This window comes from Pseudochaenichthys georgianus, chromosome 7 (genome assembly GCF_902827115.2).
Source record: "Pseudochaenichthys georgianus chromosome 7, fPseGeo1.2, whole genome shotgun sequence".
NCBI lineage: Eukaryota > Metazoa > Chordata > Actinopteri > Perciformes > Channichthyidae > Pseudochaenichthys > Pseudochaenichthys georgianus.
Window position 1 is genome coordinate 11344113 of NC_047509.1, and position 17631 is coordinate 11361743.

General features: G+C 40.6%; 1 protein-coding gene across 1 annotated transcript in view; it reads left to right on the plus strand.

The window, feature by feature from the left end:
- Positions 1 to 17631, plus strand: part of LOC117450124 (acid-sensing ion channel 1-like) — a 44520-nt gene that overhangs the window by 23880 nt on the left and 3009 nt on the right. The window contains exons 3-9 of the mRNA XM_034088162.2: positions 14593 to 14743; positions 15568 to 15695; positions 16403 to 16553; positions 16652 to 16708; positions 16943 to 17096; positions 17180 to 17271; positions 17355 to 17434. Of these exons, the coding sequence (XP_033944053.1) occupies positions 14593 to 14743; positions 15568 to 15695; positions 16403 to 16553; positions 16652 to 16708; positions 16943 to 17096; positions 17180 to 17271; positions 17355 to 17434 (813 nt within the window). The remainder of the gene's footprint in view (positions 1 to 14592; positions 14744 to 15567; positions 15696 to 16402; positions 16554 to 16651; positions 16709 to 16942; positions 17097 to 17179; positions 17272 to 17354; positions 17435 to 17631) is intronic.

A 17631-nucleotide genomic window follows, 5' to 3' on the forward strand; every position in this document is an offset into this window, starting at 1 on the left:
ATCAGATCAAGCTGAGCATGAAGCGAAAGAAAAGAGTAGTGATAGGTTGTGGCTGTGTCCCTCCACTTTCCTCATATAAGTGAATGGAAAGTGAATATCAGAGCTGACTGCACCATAGGGGTTGGTTTCAGAAGTGCTTGTCTTTAAGAGGCCCTATAATGCGTTTTGGGGTCGTACCTTTCCTGTAGTGTGTTATATAGGTTTTTGTGCATGTAAATGGTCTGCAAAGGCTAAAATCTAAAATGAGCAATATCGGGCCCATTTATCTGTGTTCTCATTCCGACTTTTCTCTTTTAAATATGTCTTCTTTGTTGCATTACGCCATCGTTGCGGATTTCATCACACGTTTATCTTTGGATTCCACACAGGGGCCCCTAAAGAGGCTTCGTCATCGTATGTTTCTTATCAAAAAGCACCTTGGCGGTCGTAACCTTACATCTTTTGGTACACAGAAATATATACTTTTCGTTTTCATCTTCTCCATGTCTGATTCCCTATGAGTCACCAAACACTGTAGGAAGTGAAGGGGACTTCCAGAATTGGAGGCACCAAACATATCCGGCTTAGCAACGCCAACATGGAGTCTGTTGCTCTTATCACAGCCGGGAGAAGAGAACAGGTGTAGGAGTTCAAGGTGGCTAAATTAAAATAAAAAAGAGGATTAAACTAAAGATTAACAACACCTGTAAAATCCTTTGTATCCCCTTTAATCCCTGAATAATACCTTATTCATGGACACAAAAGGGACAACGCTTTTATCCCAGCATACATTGGAAAACCCTCAGCACCTTCTTGCTGTGGGCCACCGTACTGCACAAAAACATACAGTGGGGCTTCAAAGAAACACCTACGCATGTTCAAAAGTAAAAATCAGGAGCAGGACTTTTCATCTTGTTTTAGAAAGGTCATAACATTTCGGTGTGGGAGAGGGAACAACAGTTAAGCATCCACTTGTGCCAAAGTCAGTAGTTGATATGCAGCCAGGCCTATAAAATCCCTGATGGGAAACAACTAATACGTTGCCATGTTTCTCGTTTCTTTCTCCTTTTCCCCAGAAGATCATTTCTCCAATCCTCCGCAGCACTGAGCTAGTTCTCAGGCTGCTGGCATGATGTTGTCAATAAGAGTTGATTTCAAACTTCCCCTCTAGTTCAAACATGCCTCAGTTTTACACGCAGTTGCCAATTTTCAATATGTAGATGTGGCTCCAGAGAGTGCGTGTGTTCCTGCTATCTCTTTAGTTTGTGCAAGTCAAGTCATTTGATTGAGTTGTGTACTTCGATAAAAAAAAGATGCCATCGCCTTGAATGATGCTTCTCATTAGCTGCGACTCGGACGAGGAAGATGACTGCAGTATTTATTTTATTGTTTTTCCCCGCAGAATACCTTGAAAATACCTTCACTAACAGAAATGAACACACACACACACACACACACACACACACACACACACACACACACACACACACACACACACACACACACACACACACACACACACACACACACACACACACACACACACACACACACACACACACACACACACACACACACACACACACACACACACTCTCACAATAATCAGCTGTTGTTGTAGGATCTGTGTTTATGAATACAGTCAGGCTCTGTCTAAACGAGCAATAAGCTTCCAAAAAGCCCATTTTGAAGGTCACCATGGCAACCTCATCCTGTTAAGAGGCTGCACAGACCTGACCCTTAACTTTCCCCGACACTATACTCACTCGCTGTAAACTCAGTGGGATCTCTAACATGATTCAGTTCCCAGCAGAAATGAAATGCAATGCAGCCGAACGCATTTCTCCATCCACCATTTAACTGATAAGAAAAATAATTGAAATCCATAATGGAAGAAATTATTTATAAGAGACAATCATTTACAGATGCAAATCAATTTCATTTGTCTCAGTTTGGTGTGTCGCTGTTTATAAAGTTTCTCCTCTATTAATTACTGGTTTTGTGAAATATCATTTAAAGTTCTTTTCCTCATTTTTAAATTACAACTATTAATGCAAATGGCTTCAAATTGTTCTGCCATTAAGGTTTGCACTTCGTTTTGTACGCCCACATTCACATCATGTCATGGGCTTTCTCCTTGGTTCATTTGCAGCTTTAATAACTGTAAAGTTATGATTGCGGGACTGATTGCATATTACAAAAACTGGATGTGCTTTTTAAGCCCAAATTAAATTACAGGTTTTGCTACAGTAGCATAACTGCTCTGTACATCACTTGTCCTGTGTTCTACTTTGAGAAAGATTTGGTTTTATGATGGCTCCATTCATTAATCCATTTGTATTTGTTCAACTGTCAGTTGTCCGTGTTGTTTCCATACAGACAATCAAATATTTGCATAAAGGGTAAAATAGACAATCAATCATCCTGCTACATGACATGATTTGCAAATTGTCACTTTGGTCCATTTAGAATCTGATGTCATCTTTAATCTTAAATCACGAGTTCCTTGTCTTATTCCTGTGCTACCCTGCCAGCTGCTGTCAATCAAACACAGACACGCCCTTCCAAACAGCTGACAAAAAATGGAATATTGCACGTATTTAACCAACAACCTTTTCTTTTACTTATTTTAAAATAATAAAAGGCTTTTAACAATACAATACAACAACATGAAGGTATTGTATTCAACTTTTAAAAGGTAAGAATAGATGTGCTTTCAGTTGTGTGAAAGTGTGTATGTTTACCGCTGTGTCATATTGCCTGCTGTCCCTTTCTCTCTGAGTGGACACAGTGGGTGTCCTGTTCCACCTCTCCAGTGTTTGTTTGTCCCACACTCACATCCATCTAACCAACCAAAGAAAAAACAGCATGATCCAAATAAAAAAGGATTGATTATTTGAAAGTCTGTGCACAACAAAAAAATGGAATGGCAGAAGCGGTGCTCATTCCTCTTGAAAGTGAAACATGTTTCAGTTTCTCTAAAATAGAAGTTATCTAGCCAGAGAGTTTGGACATTAAGACTAGATGTTATTCTTTAAAAACTGTTGATCAAAGTCTTTTGAAACGTGTCTTCTAATAATACCCGCCTTCTGAGCTCTGCTTCTGTGAAAAGCCTAATGATGTCTTTAATTAAACTCTCCGAGGCTCTGCGATTCAATAGAAGACTTCAAGTTAAACCGTTTTATACTGCTTAATGGGCGCCGTTACTGCAATAAATATAAAAAACGGTTTGATTTCCACTTGAGGGCAGCTGAAACAAGTTGTGACCTCTTAAGTCGTCAACAACTGTTACTTATTTAAAAACCCAGCAATCAGGGAGCAATATTGTCAATACTTTGGAGTTATGTTTCAATTTAACTGTTTCATTAAGTGGCTTATACTTCATTCCTAAATTTCTCCTAACTCTCCTTAGATAGCTCTGGTTTTGGTGTCCGTCACGTCCTGAGGGAAATATCCGTCCCTTCAGCTTCTAAATGCGCCTCTATGTTCACCAGCTAGTCGCTAACTTTGTCTGTCTGAGCAAATAGTGGGCAGTGGGTTTTAGAGCCTGAAAGTATAAATAAACAAGCCTCCTACTATAAGCATCTGCAAAGCCAAAGGGAGCTGCAGAGTCTGATGATACAACTCTAGATCATCTATAGGCGACCCCTTTCACATTGTCACATTATTTCACATCATCATCGATACATGATTATAATAATATTGGTTGTAGCCGCTTCATTTGTTTGACAAGCACATTGTGACGATGCAATCTACTGTAAATCATACGGGACTTATTGATTCTGTTGGGCATGTTGACCTTTGTGATGGCTATTTGTTATCTGGCTTTCCAGCTTGAATCTTTATTTGAGTTTGAGATGCAGGTCGTCAGATTTGATTACATGCACCATCTGCGAAATGAATTAGTCTCTTGGTATTCAGCAACGGCATGTGACAAGCTGAGAAATCTAAAGCCTCAGCGGATTTCTCTCAGCAGAGTGTGAAATGTGTCACATGGAGGAGTTCACTCCAGGGGAAAGAGCCTCGGGGCCTTTTCCCCTCCTGACAATATCAAACCCTCCAAACGGCACCAAAAAGTGACAGGAGTCCCGTAATGAATGCATTCATTAATTGAGGTTCAACCCACCTTTGCTGGCTGGTACTTTGGGAATAGCTAAATGAAAGACAGTCGAGGAAAGAGGGGTTTGTTAGCTGCCGAGAAGCAGAAAGGTGCTCCTCTCCACCAGCGCCTCCATCTGTCTTTTGATGTTTTTCTAACTAAAATGGCTTCCTACTTCTCGTCTGCTGGGATCCAGTCCCCGGGGATGAAATTGACGTTATACAAAAGCTGGGGGCTGCAGTGACTCCTGTTGTTCAGTTTCACCTGATCTACTGTACGAACCGGTCCCCGCTCACCCCCCTGAGGAACTCCACTACTTCTATAGCCACTCAGATGTTGAGTCATGGAGCTGCTCCTGAAATAAATCCACGAGTACTCCATTGTGCAACTAAATGTATGCGTTTTTAAAGAAGCAGTGTACAAAGGGAATGAAGATGCATAGATGTCATGCATCACCCATCAGCGTAGCATTTCTGCATGTATGTATTCTGTTAACCCCTGACACACAACCATATGTCCACATTCTTATCTACAGTCTACATCTCAACATAGAACATACTGTGGTTGACTTATTCATGTGGCTTTTTGCTGGGAAACCGTCAGACTGTTGCGCAGCATTTCTCTAAAGGGAAGTGTCCATTTTGTCGAGCTCTCACAGCCCACATTAGGAGCACAATGGCCTCTCTGCACCTCAGCAACACTGAGAGGAGAGCGCTCTTGGACCAGGTGTAGAGCGGATTTTGGTTTAAATGATTTTGTCTGCTTCAGACGACCTGGAAAAAAGTAATTTAAAAGTAACTTTAAGCATGGTACACAATTTAATCAAGCAGGTGAAGACGGTATCGATTTAAGTCCTCGTAAATTCTGAAAAAGTCAGGATGAATGTGCAAAGTGGAACATGCAATTTCATGAGCCTTCAGGGGGCATTAGAGGGTTCATGTCGGTGTCAGGTGAAATGCTCAGTGGCAGCCTTTTAGCTTTCCTAAAATGAATTTTTCTCCATCCTGCTGGAAGGCGATTACGCCTCATTATTATTCAAGGCATATTATTAGACATGCACGAGGAGACACCCAGACGAATTTAAATATTGAAATGATCAAAAATACAGAGACGGACTGACTGATAAATCAAATCAAGTTTTATTTATATAGCACGTTTAAAAACGATCTTTGGTCGAGCCAAAGTGCTGTACATATAATAAAAATAGCCTACAGTAGAGACACTTTACAGCAAATACAACAGCACAGATTGTTCAGAATATCAGTATGAGAAAAACGACACCCTCTGTCCTTAGACCCTCACATCGTACACAAATATACACATCAGAAACATATCATCAACTCTATAACAGATCATTCACATATTAATATTCACAGATTAATTATATTAATTCACAGATAACCTTTTCTGTCTCGGCAGCCAGACGGACACACAATCATCCGGGACTGGAGACTAATATAAACTCACCTGAGATAACCCGTCGTTATCAGCCTCATAGAGACCCATCTGGATTGTGGAGCACATTTAGTTTGCTTAGACTAAAGCAACAGATGTCTAATGATAACATCAAATATATATTGTATGATAATTGTTATTATATTTTACAATGGTTTAATTGAACTTGTTGAGCCGGTTTTGTCATGAAAATCCAGTTAATACTGTAAATACAATTCAAAGGTCTCGGCCATGATCCGTTCACACAGCCTGCTTTGCATTATTTAAAGTTGCAAACAAACGTCAACATATTTGTGGTCTTAAAAAATATATAAGAAACTGTTCTGCTTTAACTAGCTTGCAGCACTTGGTGAATTCAAGTTGACACTATAGTGAAACATGATAAGAGTACTGACACTGACCTTTCAGTGGGATGAGGTTCTTAACATCATTTTCATTCTTCACACACACTGATAATAATTTGAATTGTTGGCTTGTAACCGAATAATAGGCCATGTCCTAGAAAACGTGATGGTTGGCCCAGAGCTCCCCTCTAGCAGCTAAGGTTGTAGTTATTAAAAGTAGCTTTACGGTATTTATATAAAATAATACTGTGACTGTGAGGTAGAACTGGTAGTACTTGAATCTGAAGGTTCGGGGTTCGAGCCCAGCCCTTGCAGTCAACATGTCGATGTTTCCTTGGGCAAGACATTAACCCCTAATTTCTCCCGATGGCATGGCTAACGGCGTGAGTGTGTGTGAATGTTAGCTTCCATGAGCAGGTGGTACCTTGAATGGGTGCAAAATAAGTGCTTTGAGGAGTCATAAAGACTGGATAAAGCGCTCTATAAATAAAGTCCATTTACCATTGAAAGTGGGTGATTTCAGATGCAGGTGATAAATAAGACTTTACCAATCATTTCTTCATCCGAACAAGATTCTATGACTTTTTATCTAATTGTATGCTCTGTCTCATCATGAAAAATAAATCAACCAAGATTTGTCATCATATTTTCATCAGCACTGCCATTGAGAGCATCCTGACAGGGAACATTAGTTTGAGAGCAGCACTCTGCAGAACCTGAAGGCAGACTATCAGACACCTTATGGGACTTTCTTAGAGACCGTATGTTCACTCACAATATCACGTTTCATTTCATATAATGTTTTTGTCCACTTTCATTGTCACCTCACTCATTCTCATCATATGATCCAGTTCAGTCTCATATTCAAGTTTACCATATATCCCATATTCATTCTTCATTAGTGCTACGGCAATTCAACCCTCTATTCTCATACTGTACATTATAGTGTTTCTTTTGTTTGCATTGCACACTGACATATTGTACGAGACACATTTTCTTATCCGAGTTAACCCCGCTGTCGGCTACTTAAAGTGCCCTCAGCTGTAGTAGAGCCTCTGTCCCTCTGACGCGGCCCCGGGCTGTTGATCCCTTGATGTTTACTCAGCCGTGCCTGACGAGAGGGTGGTGAGCGCTGGAGTTACAGAGCAGCTACTGTAGCCTCTGCTCTGTTGGCCTCTCTATCTATCAGAGCGTGGGTTCTGCATACGACTGGCACAAGCAGGCAAGCAGGAGATCTGTAGGCGACGGTGGTGATTGAGACATGCAGAGGAGGTTTTAACATCCCATAAGGATCTGCTGCACATCAAGGTTCATCACAAGGGAGAGAGAGAGGAAGAGGAGGGGGCGATGATGCTGACATTAATATTACATGTCACAATTTGCAAGCTCTTTTAAACTAAGCTATTTAATATAATTACATCATTAAAATTGTACTGTAAAACCACAGCACATAACTGGCTGATAATGAATGTCTCTGCCCTTCCAATGCAGCCATTTACCATCTTCCGCTCCTCAACTACTGTCACTTGGGGGGGGGGGTGTAAAAGGGAGGCTTCTAACCTTCAAGAGCCTCTAGAAAATTGAACAGCTTTGAATGAATGTGAACCGACAACTCAAGACATTTATATCCCCCATCCAAATTCACAAGACCATTTCCATTATTCACCAATAGCCTCCTGCACTACAGGAATATGAAAGTGTCATTTTTCAGTAGTTAATTTTTGTTCTTTTGATGAATAGCAGCAGCAATGACATAGACACTCCCCTCAGGGCGTTACTTCCTCACAGTGTGTGGTGCCACTGCAAGTCCATCCACTGTAGGGACCAGGAACTGCATTACACCAACAATTAGTTTTCCTCAGGGACAGATAGTTGCCCTTCAGGCTCCGCTGCCTCCTCTTCATCTGCTTTTATGTTGTACATTTTCTCTGTTTTAATTCCCTGTTGATATGGATCCAAGTGTGCCACGTCAATCTAAATTATGTGAAACCACGGTGCCAATTATAGTAAGCTGATTAATCTGCTTTATTTTAATGGATTTATTAATTGATCATTTGGGGTTTGAAATTCCAGAAAAAGATCCCAATCAGTCTAAATAGTAAATACATTTATGGTGAATTTACGATCATAGAAAATGACATTTTAGTGGCTGGAACTGGAGGGTTTGCGTATTTTTGCTTAGAAAAATAACCTAAAAACGTATTGTTGAGAATAAACATTGGCTGATTCACCAAGTAACAGGGCTTACGTTGAAACTCATGACTTGGTTAGTAAATAATTTACAAATCCTTGGAGGAAAAGGTATTTTACAAGTCTTTTATTTTAACACCTGCCCGATTTAACCCAAATCCGCTTCTGCTATCTTGATCGCATAGTGCAGGTCAGTACAGCCCTGTTTATTTGATAGAGGCATATATGACTGAAGTGGATGCACACTTCTATTTCTCCTCATATGATATGCTCCTCGCTCTCCTGCGGTCTCCTGAGGTGCCCCTAACCTGGCGTCACGATGCGATCGTCTCTGAAGGTGATAGGTACTGAGAGCCCGGACGGTGTCTGAGAATAGGATGAGCGAGGATGAGGACTGTCTCCACTGGCCAGTGAAATATTCATCAAATGAAGCGGGCGGGGGGGTGCGGCAGGAGATGGAGAGGAGTCCACAGGGGAAAGAACATCATAGTCCAGGAGACACAAGGGAGGGAAGAGCGATGCAGGCCGGGGGGGAAAGGAGGGAGGAGATGTAGGAGGGAAAGAAATATTTCAAGTCTCTGAGTGCTTGAGGTTAAATCCAAAATATGATAGAATACCCCCTCACACAATGGAGGAGGCTCTTATAATATTTCATCTTAAAGCAGCAGGTTAAATCAGACAGAGACTGATGATACCCTGTAAATATTTATTCTAAAAGATTTCTGATTCATGAAGCACTGGAAAGGATTAGCAAACAGCTCGTGTCCCCTGTTGTCTCCTCTGTTGTCGATAACTTCAGGAGGAGTGGCCGTCCGAAGCGATTAGGTGATCATAACACAGCCCTGCCCTGCAGCCTGACCCAGGGGTCATCCAGCTGTCAATGCTCTGGACAAGACGGTCTCGATTTGCACGATCAATTCCCAATCATTATTCTCGCTTTGATCTTCAAAAACAAAACAATGGTTCAGCCTCTTTACAGTTCTGCAGAATACTGGTCAAAAAGTCAATTGGGTTTGTGAAGAAAGCCTGAGACAGCTCGCTCCTGAAACTAGTCCCTAACCCATTTAATCCTGTTCAGGTATGTTGTTTGTTTGTATGTTTAAAAACTACAGTCGCCAGCTGTTTTAGGAATGGTCCCAGATTCTTTAGTTGGCTTGAGCTGCAGTTATTAAGATGGACATGCCATCATTTCTTACAGAGGTTCATCATGTTCACCAGAGGATGTATCCTAATCCCATCATTTCCTGGCACCACAATGAGGTTGACATGGAGGATTTTGCTTGGATGTTTCAAAAAATGCGCAAACAGTAAAGAACATCAGCAGGGTCATTTAAATCCATCCTGAGGGGAACATGAATGTATGTACCAAAGGTCAGAGCAATAGTTGTATGAATAAACATTTGAATAAAAAACAAAAGTGTAAAACTCCGGACTTGAAGAGAAAGTATGGCGGTCACAGAAGTCTCTGAGCTTTATCCTCTGGGAACCAGGAATATCAATTTAAAAAGTGATGGACTAAAAATTGCAGATAAGATGTAGATAGAATGTAAAGTAGTCGCTTGTTTTCCATTCTCTGTCCATTTTGAAAGCATTATGACATGATATATCTGGCAGCTTTTATCCCTGTTGTGTTTTTAGACCTTTGCTCTTCCTCTTCTCACTAAGAGAAAGTTAAACATTTGAGTTATCCGTTCTCCCCGCGAGCCGAGTGGTTTGCCTCTACCTATTCTTGTTTTCCTTTCGTCTCGAATCCTTTATTTTGACAACCAGTGACTCGGGGCATCATTATTACACGCACACAGACACAAAAGCTCCTCTGGACCTCTGGCTTTCCTTTCCTCACTTCCTATAGTGTTGTTTCTCTTTGAGTTGTACTGATGATTAGCGTGGAAAGACGGCAATTAAATCAGAAACATCAAGAAAGGTCTCATGAACTTCCCCACTCAAGACCCGAGCAGTTCTACCAGAAGTCCACAGTTAAAGGCACAGGCCGGCGCACAACGAGACTACGTAAATGCACTCTCCTAAACAAAGTGGGAAAAGGTGAAAAGTGAGAACCAGGCATATGCACTAAACCGTGCTATCCCTGTAGACTAGGGTAACCATAGAGACCAAACGTAAAGAACAGAGGTCAGTCGGCACCACGTTTAAATAATTAAGTTTGATCTAATTTAAATTTAGATTGTAATCCTGATCTTGCTTTGTCCTGAAATTATAATATTTTCCAAATTCATTATTTTTTATATTTTTCAAATCAATTAATCATTGATTTCATTTTGTTGACACATCATCAGTTGTGGACCTTTGGCTCTGATGCTTTTATTCCTTGAATTTCGTATCCTTTGGTTTCAAACGCTGGTGATTTCACTCCAAGATCATCCATTTCAAAGAGTGTAGACTGTAATAATAAGTCACGTAGGAGTGGAGTCCACCATAGCTTTGTTGGCGTGTAGCTTTCCTCGGGTTGAAACAGTCTATGGTTGAAACACACACACAGCAGCCTGTCTGAATAACCATCCCTCCTACACTTTGGTATTGTGCTGGCTGAACTGCCATTAAGTGACCAAACGTTAATGGTTCCCAGGTGGTCTGTCCCCCTTCATTTGGTGATCCCCTTGAATGTTAGCATCATTAGACTGACATTTTAAAGTAAAAGTAAAACACCTCTGTCAGATGGATTGTCTTAAAACTTGTCAGGGCTATTCCAAAAATTGAAACAAGGGTTAAAGTGAATAAATATAACCTTGACCATATTTTCAAAAATGTAAACAAAATGGTTTCTTATTGGAATTCCAAAAAACGACAACTATTATGTTTCTCTATGATGATGATACACAACAGTGATTATATCCTAATAGTTAAATAACCTCCCCTGACTTTAAAATGAATGATCATTATATTTAATGTTTTGAAGAAGAAAGAAAGGGAGATTTTGGTATAAAAATCTAAATGACTTTTTGACACATTTTAGGAAATAAGAGATGAATGAACTATTAAACAGAGACAGATTTGAACCCCTTGGGAATGTATAATTTGTCATTATCAGGTCAACATTTAAATCTTTATGTTAGCATGGTGATGTTTCTCTTTGTATTCCAGTCCCACATATCTGCTGATATTGCCTATTTGTGTTATTAAAATGAATCTCTTTATTTACTTTCATAAAGTTAATTGATGTCTGAAGGCGCCCTCTATAGTTTTTCCAGGTCAACTGAAATCCTTGTGAGTCTTAAATTACACAAACACAGTGGGATGCAATAAAAGGGGACGTTTTTAGTGCTGTTCACCTTGGGCTGCGGTCTGCTAGCTGTTGCATTTAAATAGCATGTTCCAGTGATGCCTGTTTAAGTGTACGGCATAATAACAGTGAAAGTGTTGGCACTTATCGGAGACAGCTTTAAAGTCTTGAAAACATTCCCATAAAACAACAGAGCTCTAATGGATTGGATTTCGCCTGCTGAGGCTTCCTGTAGCAGCTCACAGATGGCAGACTCCACCAAATGGATGGGAAAGTGCATGGATTTTTGAAGAAGAGATTCTTTTAAAATCTGATTTGGCTCCGAAATACAGAAATGTATAATTATGTGCAAATGATTAAATTGTGCAGAGTTTTGGTGAGTGCTTTTCAATACATGGGAAATTGTGTGTGAGTGGCAACTTTATTGAGCCCAGACATTTGAAGCTTCAAGCCTGTGTGTAAACTGCAGACGGTAATCTATGAAATCCTGTGGAAATAAAGGCTAGATTTTTTTTTAAATACATGTATTATTACTAAAAGATTTTTAAAAGCATACACATGTCACCACCATTAAACTACAGAAGTCAGATTTTCTCTTTGTTTCAACTCATGTTATTCCTCATGTTCCATATGATGTCTGCGGCACAAAAGCTTTTTCATACATGGCCAATCATTTATTAATTCCTCATAACAAGCAGAACAAGCAGCTGCAGTGTGCACGCTGTGTGAAGTTTGTGCATTATACATGTCTTGTGTTTTCTTTCTCACCACCTCTGTCACATCCACTCTCGAATAAGAGGCAGAGAACAAGTGTCACCTGACATCCCCTCACTTCTGTGTATCGATCAAGATGCTGGTGAACATCATGTACACATGGATTTTACATTTATGTCATGATGTATTTATTTATGAAGTAGAGTGAGTGCAGCCACCGTATGATCTGACACATTTATGCTTTCATTTGTGGAGAAAGGGCCGAGCCTCTCTGGTTAGTTCCTACAGATGTTTAACGGGTTCACAGATCAATAAGTGAATGAATGAGCCGTGCTGGCCAGCAGGCGGAGGAGAGAAGATAAGTTAACTACTGTATGGTGTCTACTGGATGATTGTTAGCCATGCTAGCTGCTTAACTCTTGGTGATGTTGGTCTGCGTCTATGACAGTAGAGGCACCGCTTGGCTGAGACTGAAAAATCTCAATGACTGAAATGGATTGCCATGACATTTTGTGCCGACATCTGTGGTCCTCAGAGGATAACTCATAATGACTCCTGGCTGGCATCTTCCAACAGAATGAGGTCATCTCCATTTGTCCAACACTTAAACACTTCACCAGATTTTAGGTAATTGATTTATCTAAAATTGTTTGATGTGAGTTGCCAAGCGTTGGAGATCTGGGGTGTTTCTCAATGTCGAGGACGCTTGCTTGGTAGCACATGTCTTCCGAGTCACTTGTTTCAGAAGCGAGGCAAGAATCCTTCCTAGCCTTGGAAAACGAAGAATTGTGGAACAGGCTAACAGGTGTGCAGGTGTGCGTCATATGAGAGGCCCGCCTTAAATGGAGCGCGATTTCCGCCAAAGATTTGGAAATTGGTCCGTGCGCAAAGCATTGTGGGGATTTTAAGACCGCGGAGTCTACACATGTGCAGCCTCGAAATTTCTCGCTACGAAGTACGGTAGAATTCTAAGTATGCTGGACATTGGAACAGTCCTTTGGCAGCACTCGATCACGTAGTATGCTTGAAATAGTGGCTCTGGAGCAGCCTTCCTCGACATTGAGAAACACCCATTGACTGTGGAGATGTCTTCCCTAAGATATAATAAAAATAGATGGCACTTGCTCATAGCGCCCAAAAATGACATTTGAAAACTCTGCCGTAATGTATCTTTACAAATATCATGTCTGGAGATCATTTTATTTTGGTGATTTGAGCACCACAAGCTGGGTTCCATGTCGTTCCATTCTGTTCAAGAGAAGGAAGTAATATCTCAGACGGAGTGATAAACCAAACATCATAAGAGATAGAAGATTAGATCTTCCGTAAAAAGTTGGTCACATTAACATTTTCAGAATAACAGAAATGGTTTCCTTTTGGAGATCGGGAGAGAGCAGTGCTGAGGCTTCCTCACATCCACACAGCTGGCTAATCACAGTGTGAAGTGGGTGTGAAAGATTGATTGTTGGTGGGAAAGTTACAGAAATGGTCAGACACCACAAAGGAGAATGGAGGATGGGGGGGTTTAGTATACTGGTTCCTCAGGGTAAACTCACTTGTTAACGAGATACAAAAATGTCCTCTCAAAGACTGACTACCACCTACAGGTTTGTCAGAATGACTCTAAATGTGTGAACACATATTGTTTCCGGCTTGCCGTGCATTTTATTTGCCCTTCTTGATGGCGCTGGATGTTTTTTTCCCCTCCTCCTATTGATGTGTTGCTCTTACTACCAGCAGTCTCTCGCTGACTGTACATGATATATGGCCGCCGTGTTGACATTTCCCCTGGCAGGACCAAACTCATTCTCTACAATTACTTGGTTGGTTTGTTATTTCTAATCATAGATATGTCATTCTGTGCCATAACGCTGAACAATAGCCTGCTTCCAGCGATGGCAACTAAACTCTCAATTATTCTCTCCCTCTCTCTCTCTCTTTCTGTCTCTTTCACTTTACGTCCCTGCTCTCTGGAGCTCCCTGCTCTCCCCCTTATTCTCCCTGCATTGGTTATATGACTCTCACGACACTAAACGCTTTTAATGCAAGATATACTCCTCACTAAAGAAAGCTGCATATGCATCAGTCTATTTACAGTCAATCAGCATCACGTTTTAAATGCTGTTTAAAGGTGTTGCTGATATCTCACACAGCTTTCAATCTAACATGAATGTTGTGGCTTTCCTTAAAAATTAACGCTACATTCTTCCCGATTGGGATGTGACGCCTCCATGGTAACATCAGGTCCATTATAAAGTGACATGAAGAGCATGCGAGGGATTGTTAAATCACCGGGCTGACAGTCTCCATCACCTCACAGGGTTCATTGTGTAACTCACAGACCTCACAGGGAGTCCTCCTCTTTCCCCCTTCTTCCTTTTTTATTTTGGTCACACTCCTTCTCTCACTCCTGTCACACATCCTCTGATCCTCTTACACTATCTCTCCCGTACACACACACATGTTCACACAAACATATCAGAAATGGAGTCAAACACTGACACCCTGTGGAAAAGCCTTGCTAAGAAACATTTTGCAGAGCTTATAAAAATAATGTCCCTCATGTGTCTCAGGTTTTCACTCGCTACGGGAAGTGCTACACCTTCAATGCCGGCGGTGATGGACGCACTCCCCTCTTCACCACCAAGGGGGGTATGGGTAATGGACTCGAGCTCATGCTGGACATCCAGCAGGATGAATACCTGCCTATCTGGGGAGAAACAGGTGAGGGCTGGTAGATCTGTGAGATCTGTAAGTGTTCGGGCAGATGTTTATACCCAAGAGTGTGAAACTCATTAGTGGTAGATGAAGTATTCAGATCCTTAACTTTAGTAAAAGTAGTAATAAAACACTTTGAGCACCCCACTACAATTACAATTCCTACATTCAAACCCTGTGTAAAGTATGTGAGTATTTAGCGAAGTTAAAAACTAGACTATCAAATGAGAAGAAGTCATTCTGCAAATTATTTTAACTCCTTTATCATTTATTGGATTGATAAATCTACAGCAATGCATCATATTTTATAAGTTGATCATATGTTAGTATCGTTGCTGTCCTGTGCAAAACACATAACTCATAATTCATGAAAAACTACTTTTTTTAGCTTTGTGACGATGCATTTTCCAAATAATTCAAGGCAGTTTAAAAAGATATGTTTTATTTAGTAGCATTTTGATAGTAAATCGTGTTGTGCTAAAGAAGTAGGAGCATTTTCTTTTCCCATAAAGGAACACTTGCTTATACTTAAGTTAATCAGAACATATTCAATTCAAAATCATTAAATTGGAGAGAAATGGTTATCACTGGACCGAAAGGCGATAAGCAGTCAAATGAAAAGTAATTAAAACTCTTAATGTAGGGGAGTAAGAAAATATAATACTTGAGATGAAGTAGACAAGTAACTAATTGTATCTAATGGAAAAATACTCAAGTACAGGACAAGAATATTACACTTACATGAAGTTACATTTCTCCACTCTAACTCTGCTAAGTGTCTGGATTCATCAGTGACTAATTCTCCCCAAACATTATTGGATTTCCTGCAGATGAGACTTCATTTGAAGCCGGGGTCAAAGTTCAGATCCACAGCCAGGACGAGCCGTCCTTCATCGACCAGCTCGGGTTTGGAGTGGCACCCGGGTTTCAGACGTTTGTGTCCTGCCAGGAACAGAGGGTACAAACTTAAAACTTCTTTATACAAGTGGGATTTGTTTAATAGCTCTGCCCAACACCAGGTTTGTCTGAAAACCAGGGTGAGCTCCTGACCTCTCTCGTAATCTTTTTCCCAGTATAGCTTTGTTAACTTTAAAAGAGGGAAATGTATTTATTTATTTAATTTTATTTAGCAGTTTTATGTTTTTAATTGTACGACACGTTCTTCTATAAGTTACAGCGTCCCTTCTTTGATTCATGAATGTTTGATCAACCAGAATTATCCTTTAAAGTCATTTCAAAGCATTGATTAGATTTAGTTTTATTTTACTTGCTTGATTAATTCCAATTAAATGGCAGCAAACTGTTTTTTTCTTATTTGCTTTAATTTACTCTTCCACCCCTTCATATCAGGGTTTTAAAACAACAGATATACATAAAAAAGTATCATTAATACTATTTATTTTAATATAAAGTGTAGAAAATGATTATGTGTATAATTAGAGTTGTGTGTGTGTGTGTGTGTGTGTGTGTGTGTGTGTGTGTGTGTGTGTGTGTGTGTGTGTGTGTGTGTGTGTGTGTGTGTGTGTGTGTGTGTGTGGGTGTGTGTGGGTGTGTGTGTGTGTGTGTGTGTGTGTGTGTGTGTGTGTGTGTGTGTGTGTGTGTGTGTGTGTGTGTGTGTGTGTGTGTGTGTGTGTGTGTGTGTGTGTGTGTGTGTGTGTGTTGCAGCTGATATACCTCCCCCCTCCCTGGGGAGACTGTAAAGTGTCTGCGATGGATTCAGACTTCTTCGACAGTTACAGCATCACAGCCTGTCGCATCGACTGTGAGACACGATACCTGGTGGACAACTGCAACTGCCGCATGGTGCACATGCCTGGTAGGAACCTGCCTAATAATAATACAAAAATACTGCATGTACTTCAAAGAAAGGACATGTCACTAATGTGTTTTTTGTTTTTTTTCGTTTGGCTGCAGGTGACGCTCCCTACTGCACCCCCGAGCTGTACAAAGAATGTGCTGACCCAGCTCTCGGTAAGAAAAAGGCTTTGTCCACGTTTAAAGTGAATCTTTTAAGGAACCAATACAAACACACACACACATCCCATGACATTTTGCATTTTACAATAACAAACTCGACAAAATGTGCTGCGGGTTTCTAGCCAGGGCTAATTTGCAACCCCTGTCCCTGGTTAGACTTTCTTTTACTGGTGATGTCATTGTTAACAAAAGTACATCTGATAAATGAAGTGCTTTTTTTCTCTTCAGACTTCCTGGTGGAGAGAGACAACGACTTCTGTGTGTGTGAGACGCCGTGCAACATGACCAGATACAGCAAAGAGCTGTCCTTCGTCAAGATCCCCAGCAAGGCCTCCGCTAAATATCTGGCAAAGAAATACAACAAATCTGAGCAGTACATTAAGTGAGCATCAACAACCTGCATTTTGTGTGTGAAATGCAAACAATGCTCTCAAGTAGAACCCTTTTTTTTGCTTTTCTTCACAGAGAGAATATTATGGTTTTGGACATCTTTTTTGAAGCCCTCAACTATGAAACCATTGAACAGAAGAAAGCTTATGAAGTGGCCGGACTGTTAGGTACATTTGTTTCTTTATGCACTGAAGACAGATTCTCTTTCTGATGTTGATGTTTTTCATCCGCTTGCATCCTGTTATTCCAGGTGATATCGGCGGTCAGATGGGACTTTTCATCGGAGCAAGCATACTCACTATTCTGGAGATATTTGACTACCTTTATGAGGTGAGGCTTCAGGAAATATATTACATTTAAATATATCCTGATGCATGTTAGTATTTACAAGATGCAGAGCTGTAGCTAGGACGCAAAGGTCATGTATATATTTGTTCTGTGTTATAGCAGCTTTCAGGGAGATAATACACGTACATGTGGTTGTAAATTATGAGCAGATTCTACTAGTTTTAGAGCTTTTTGATATG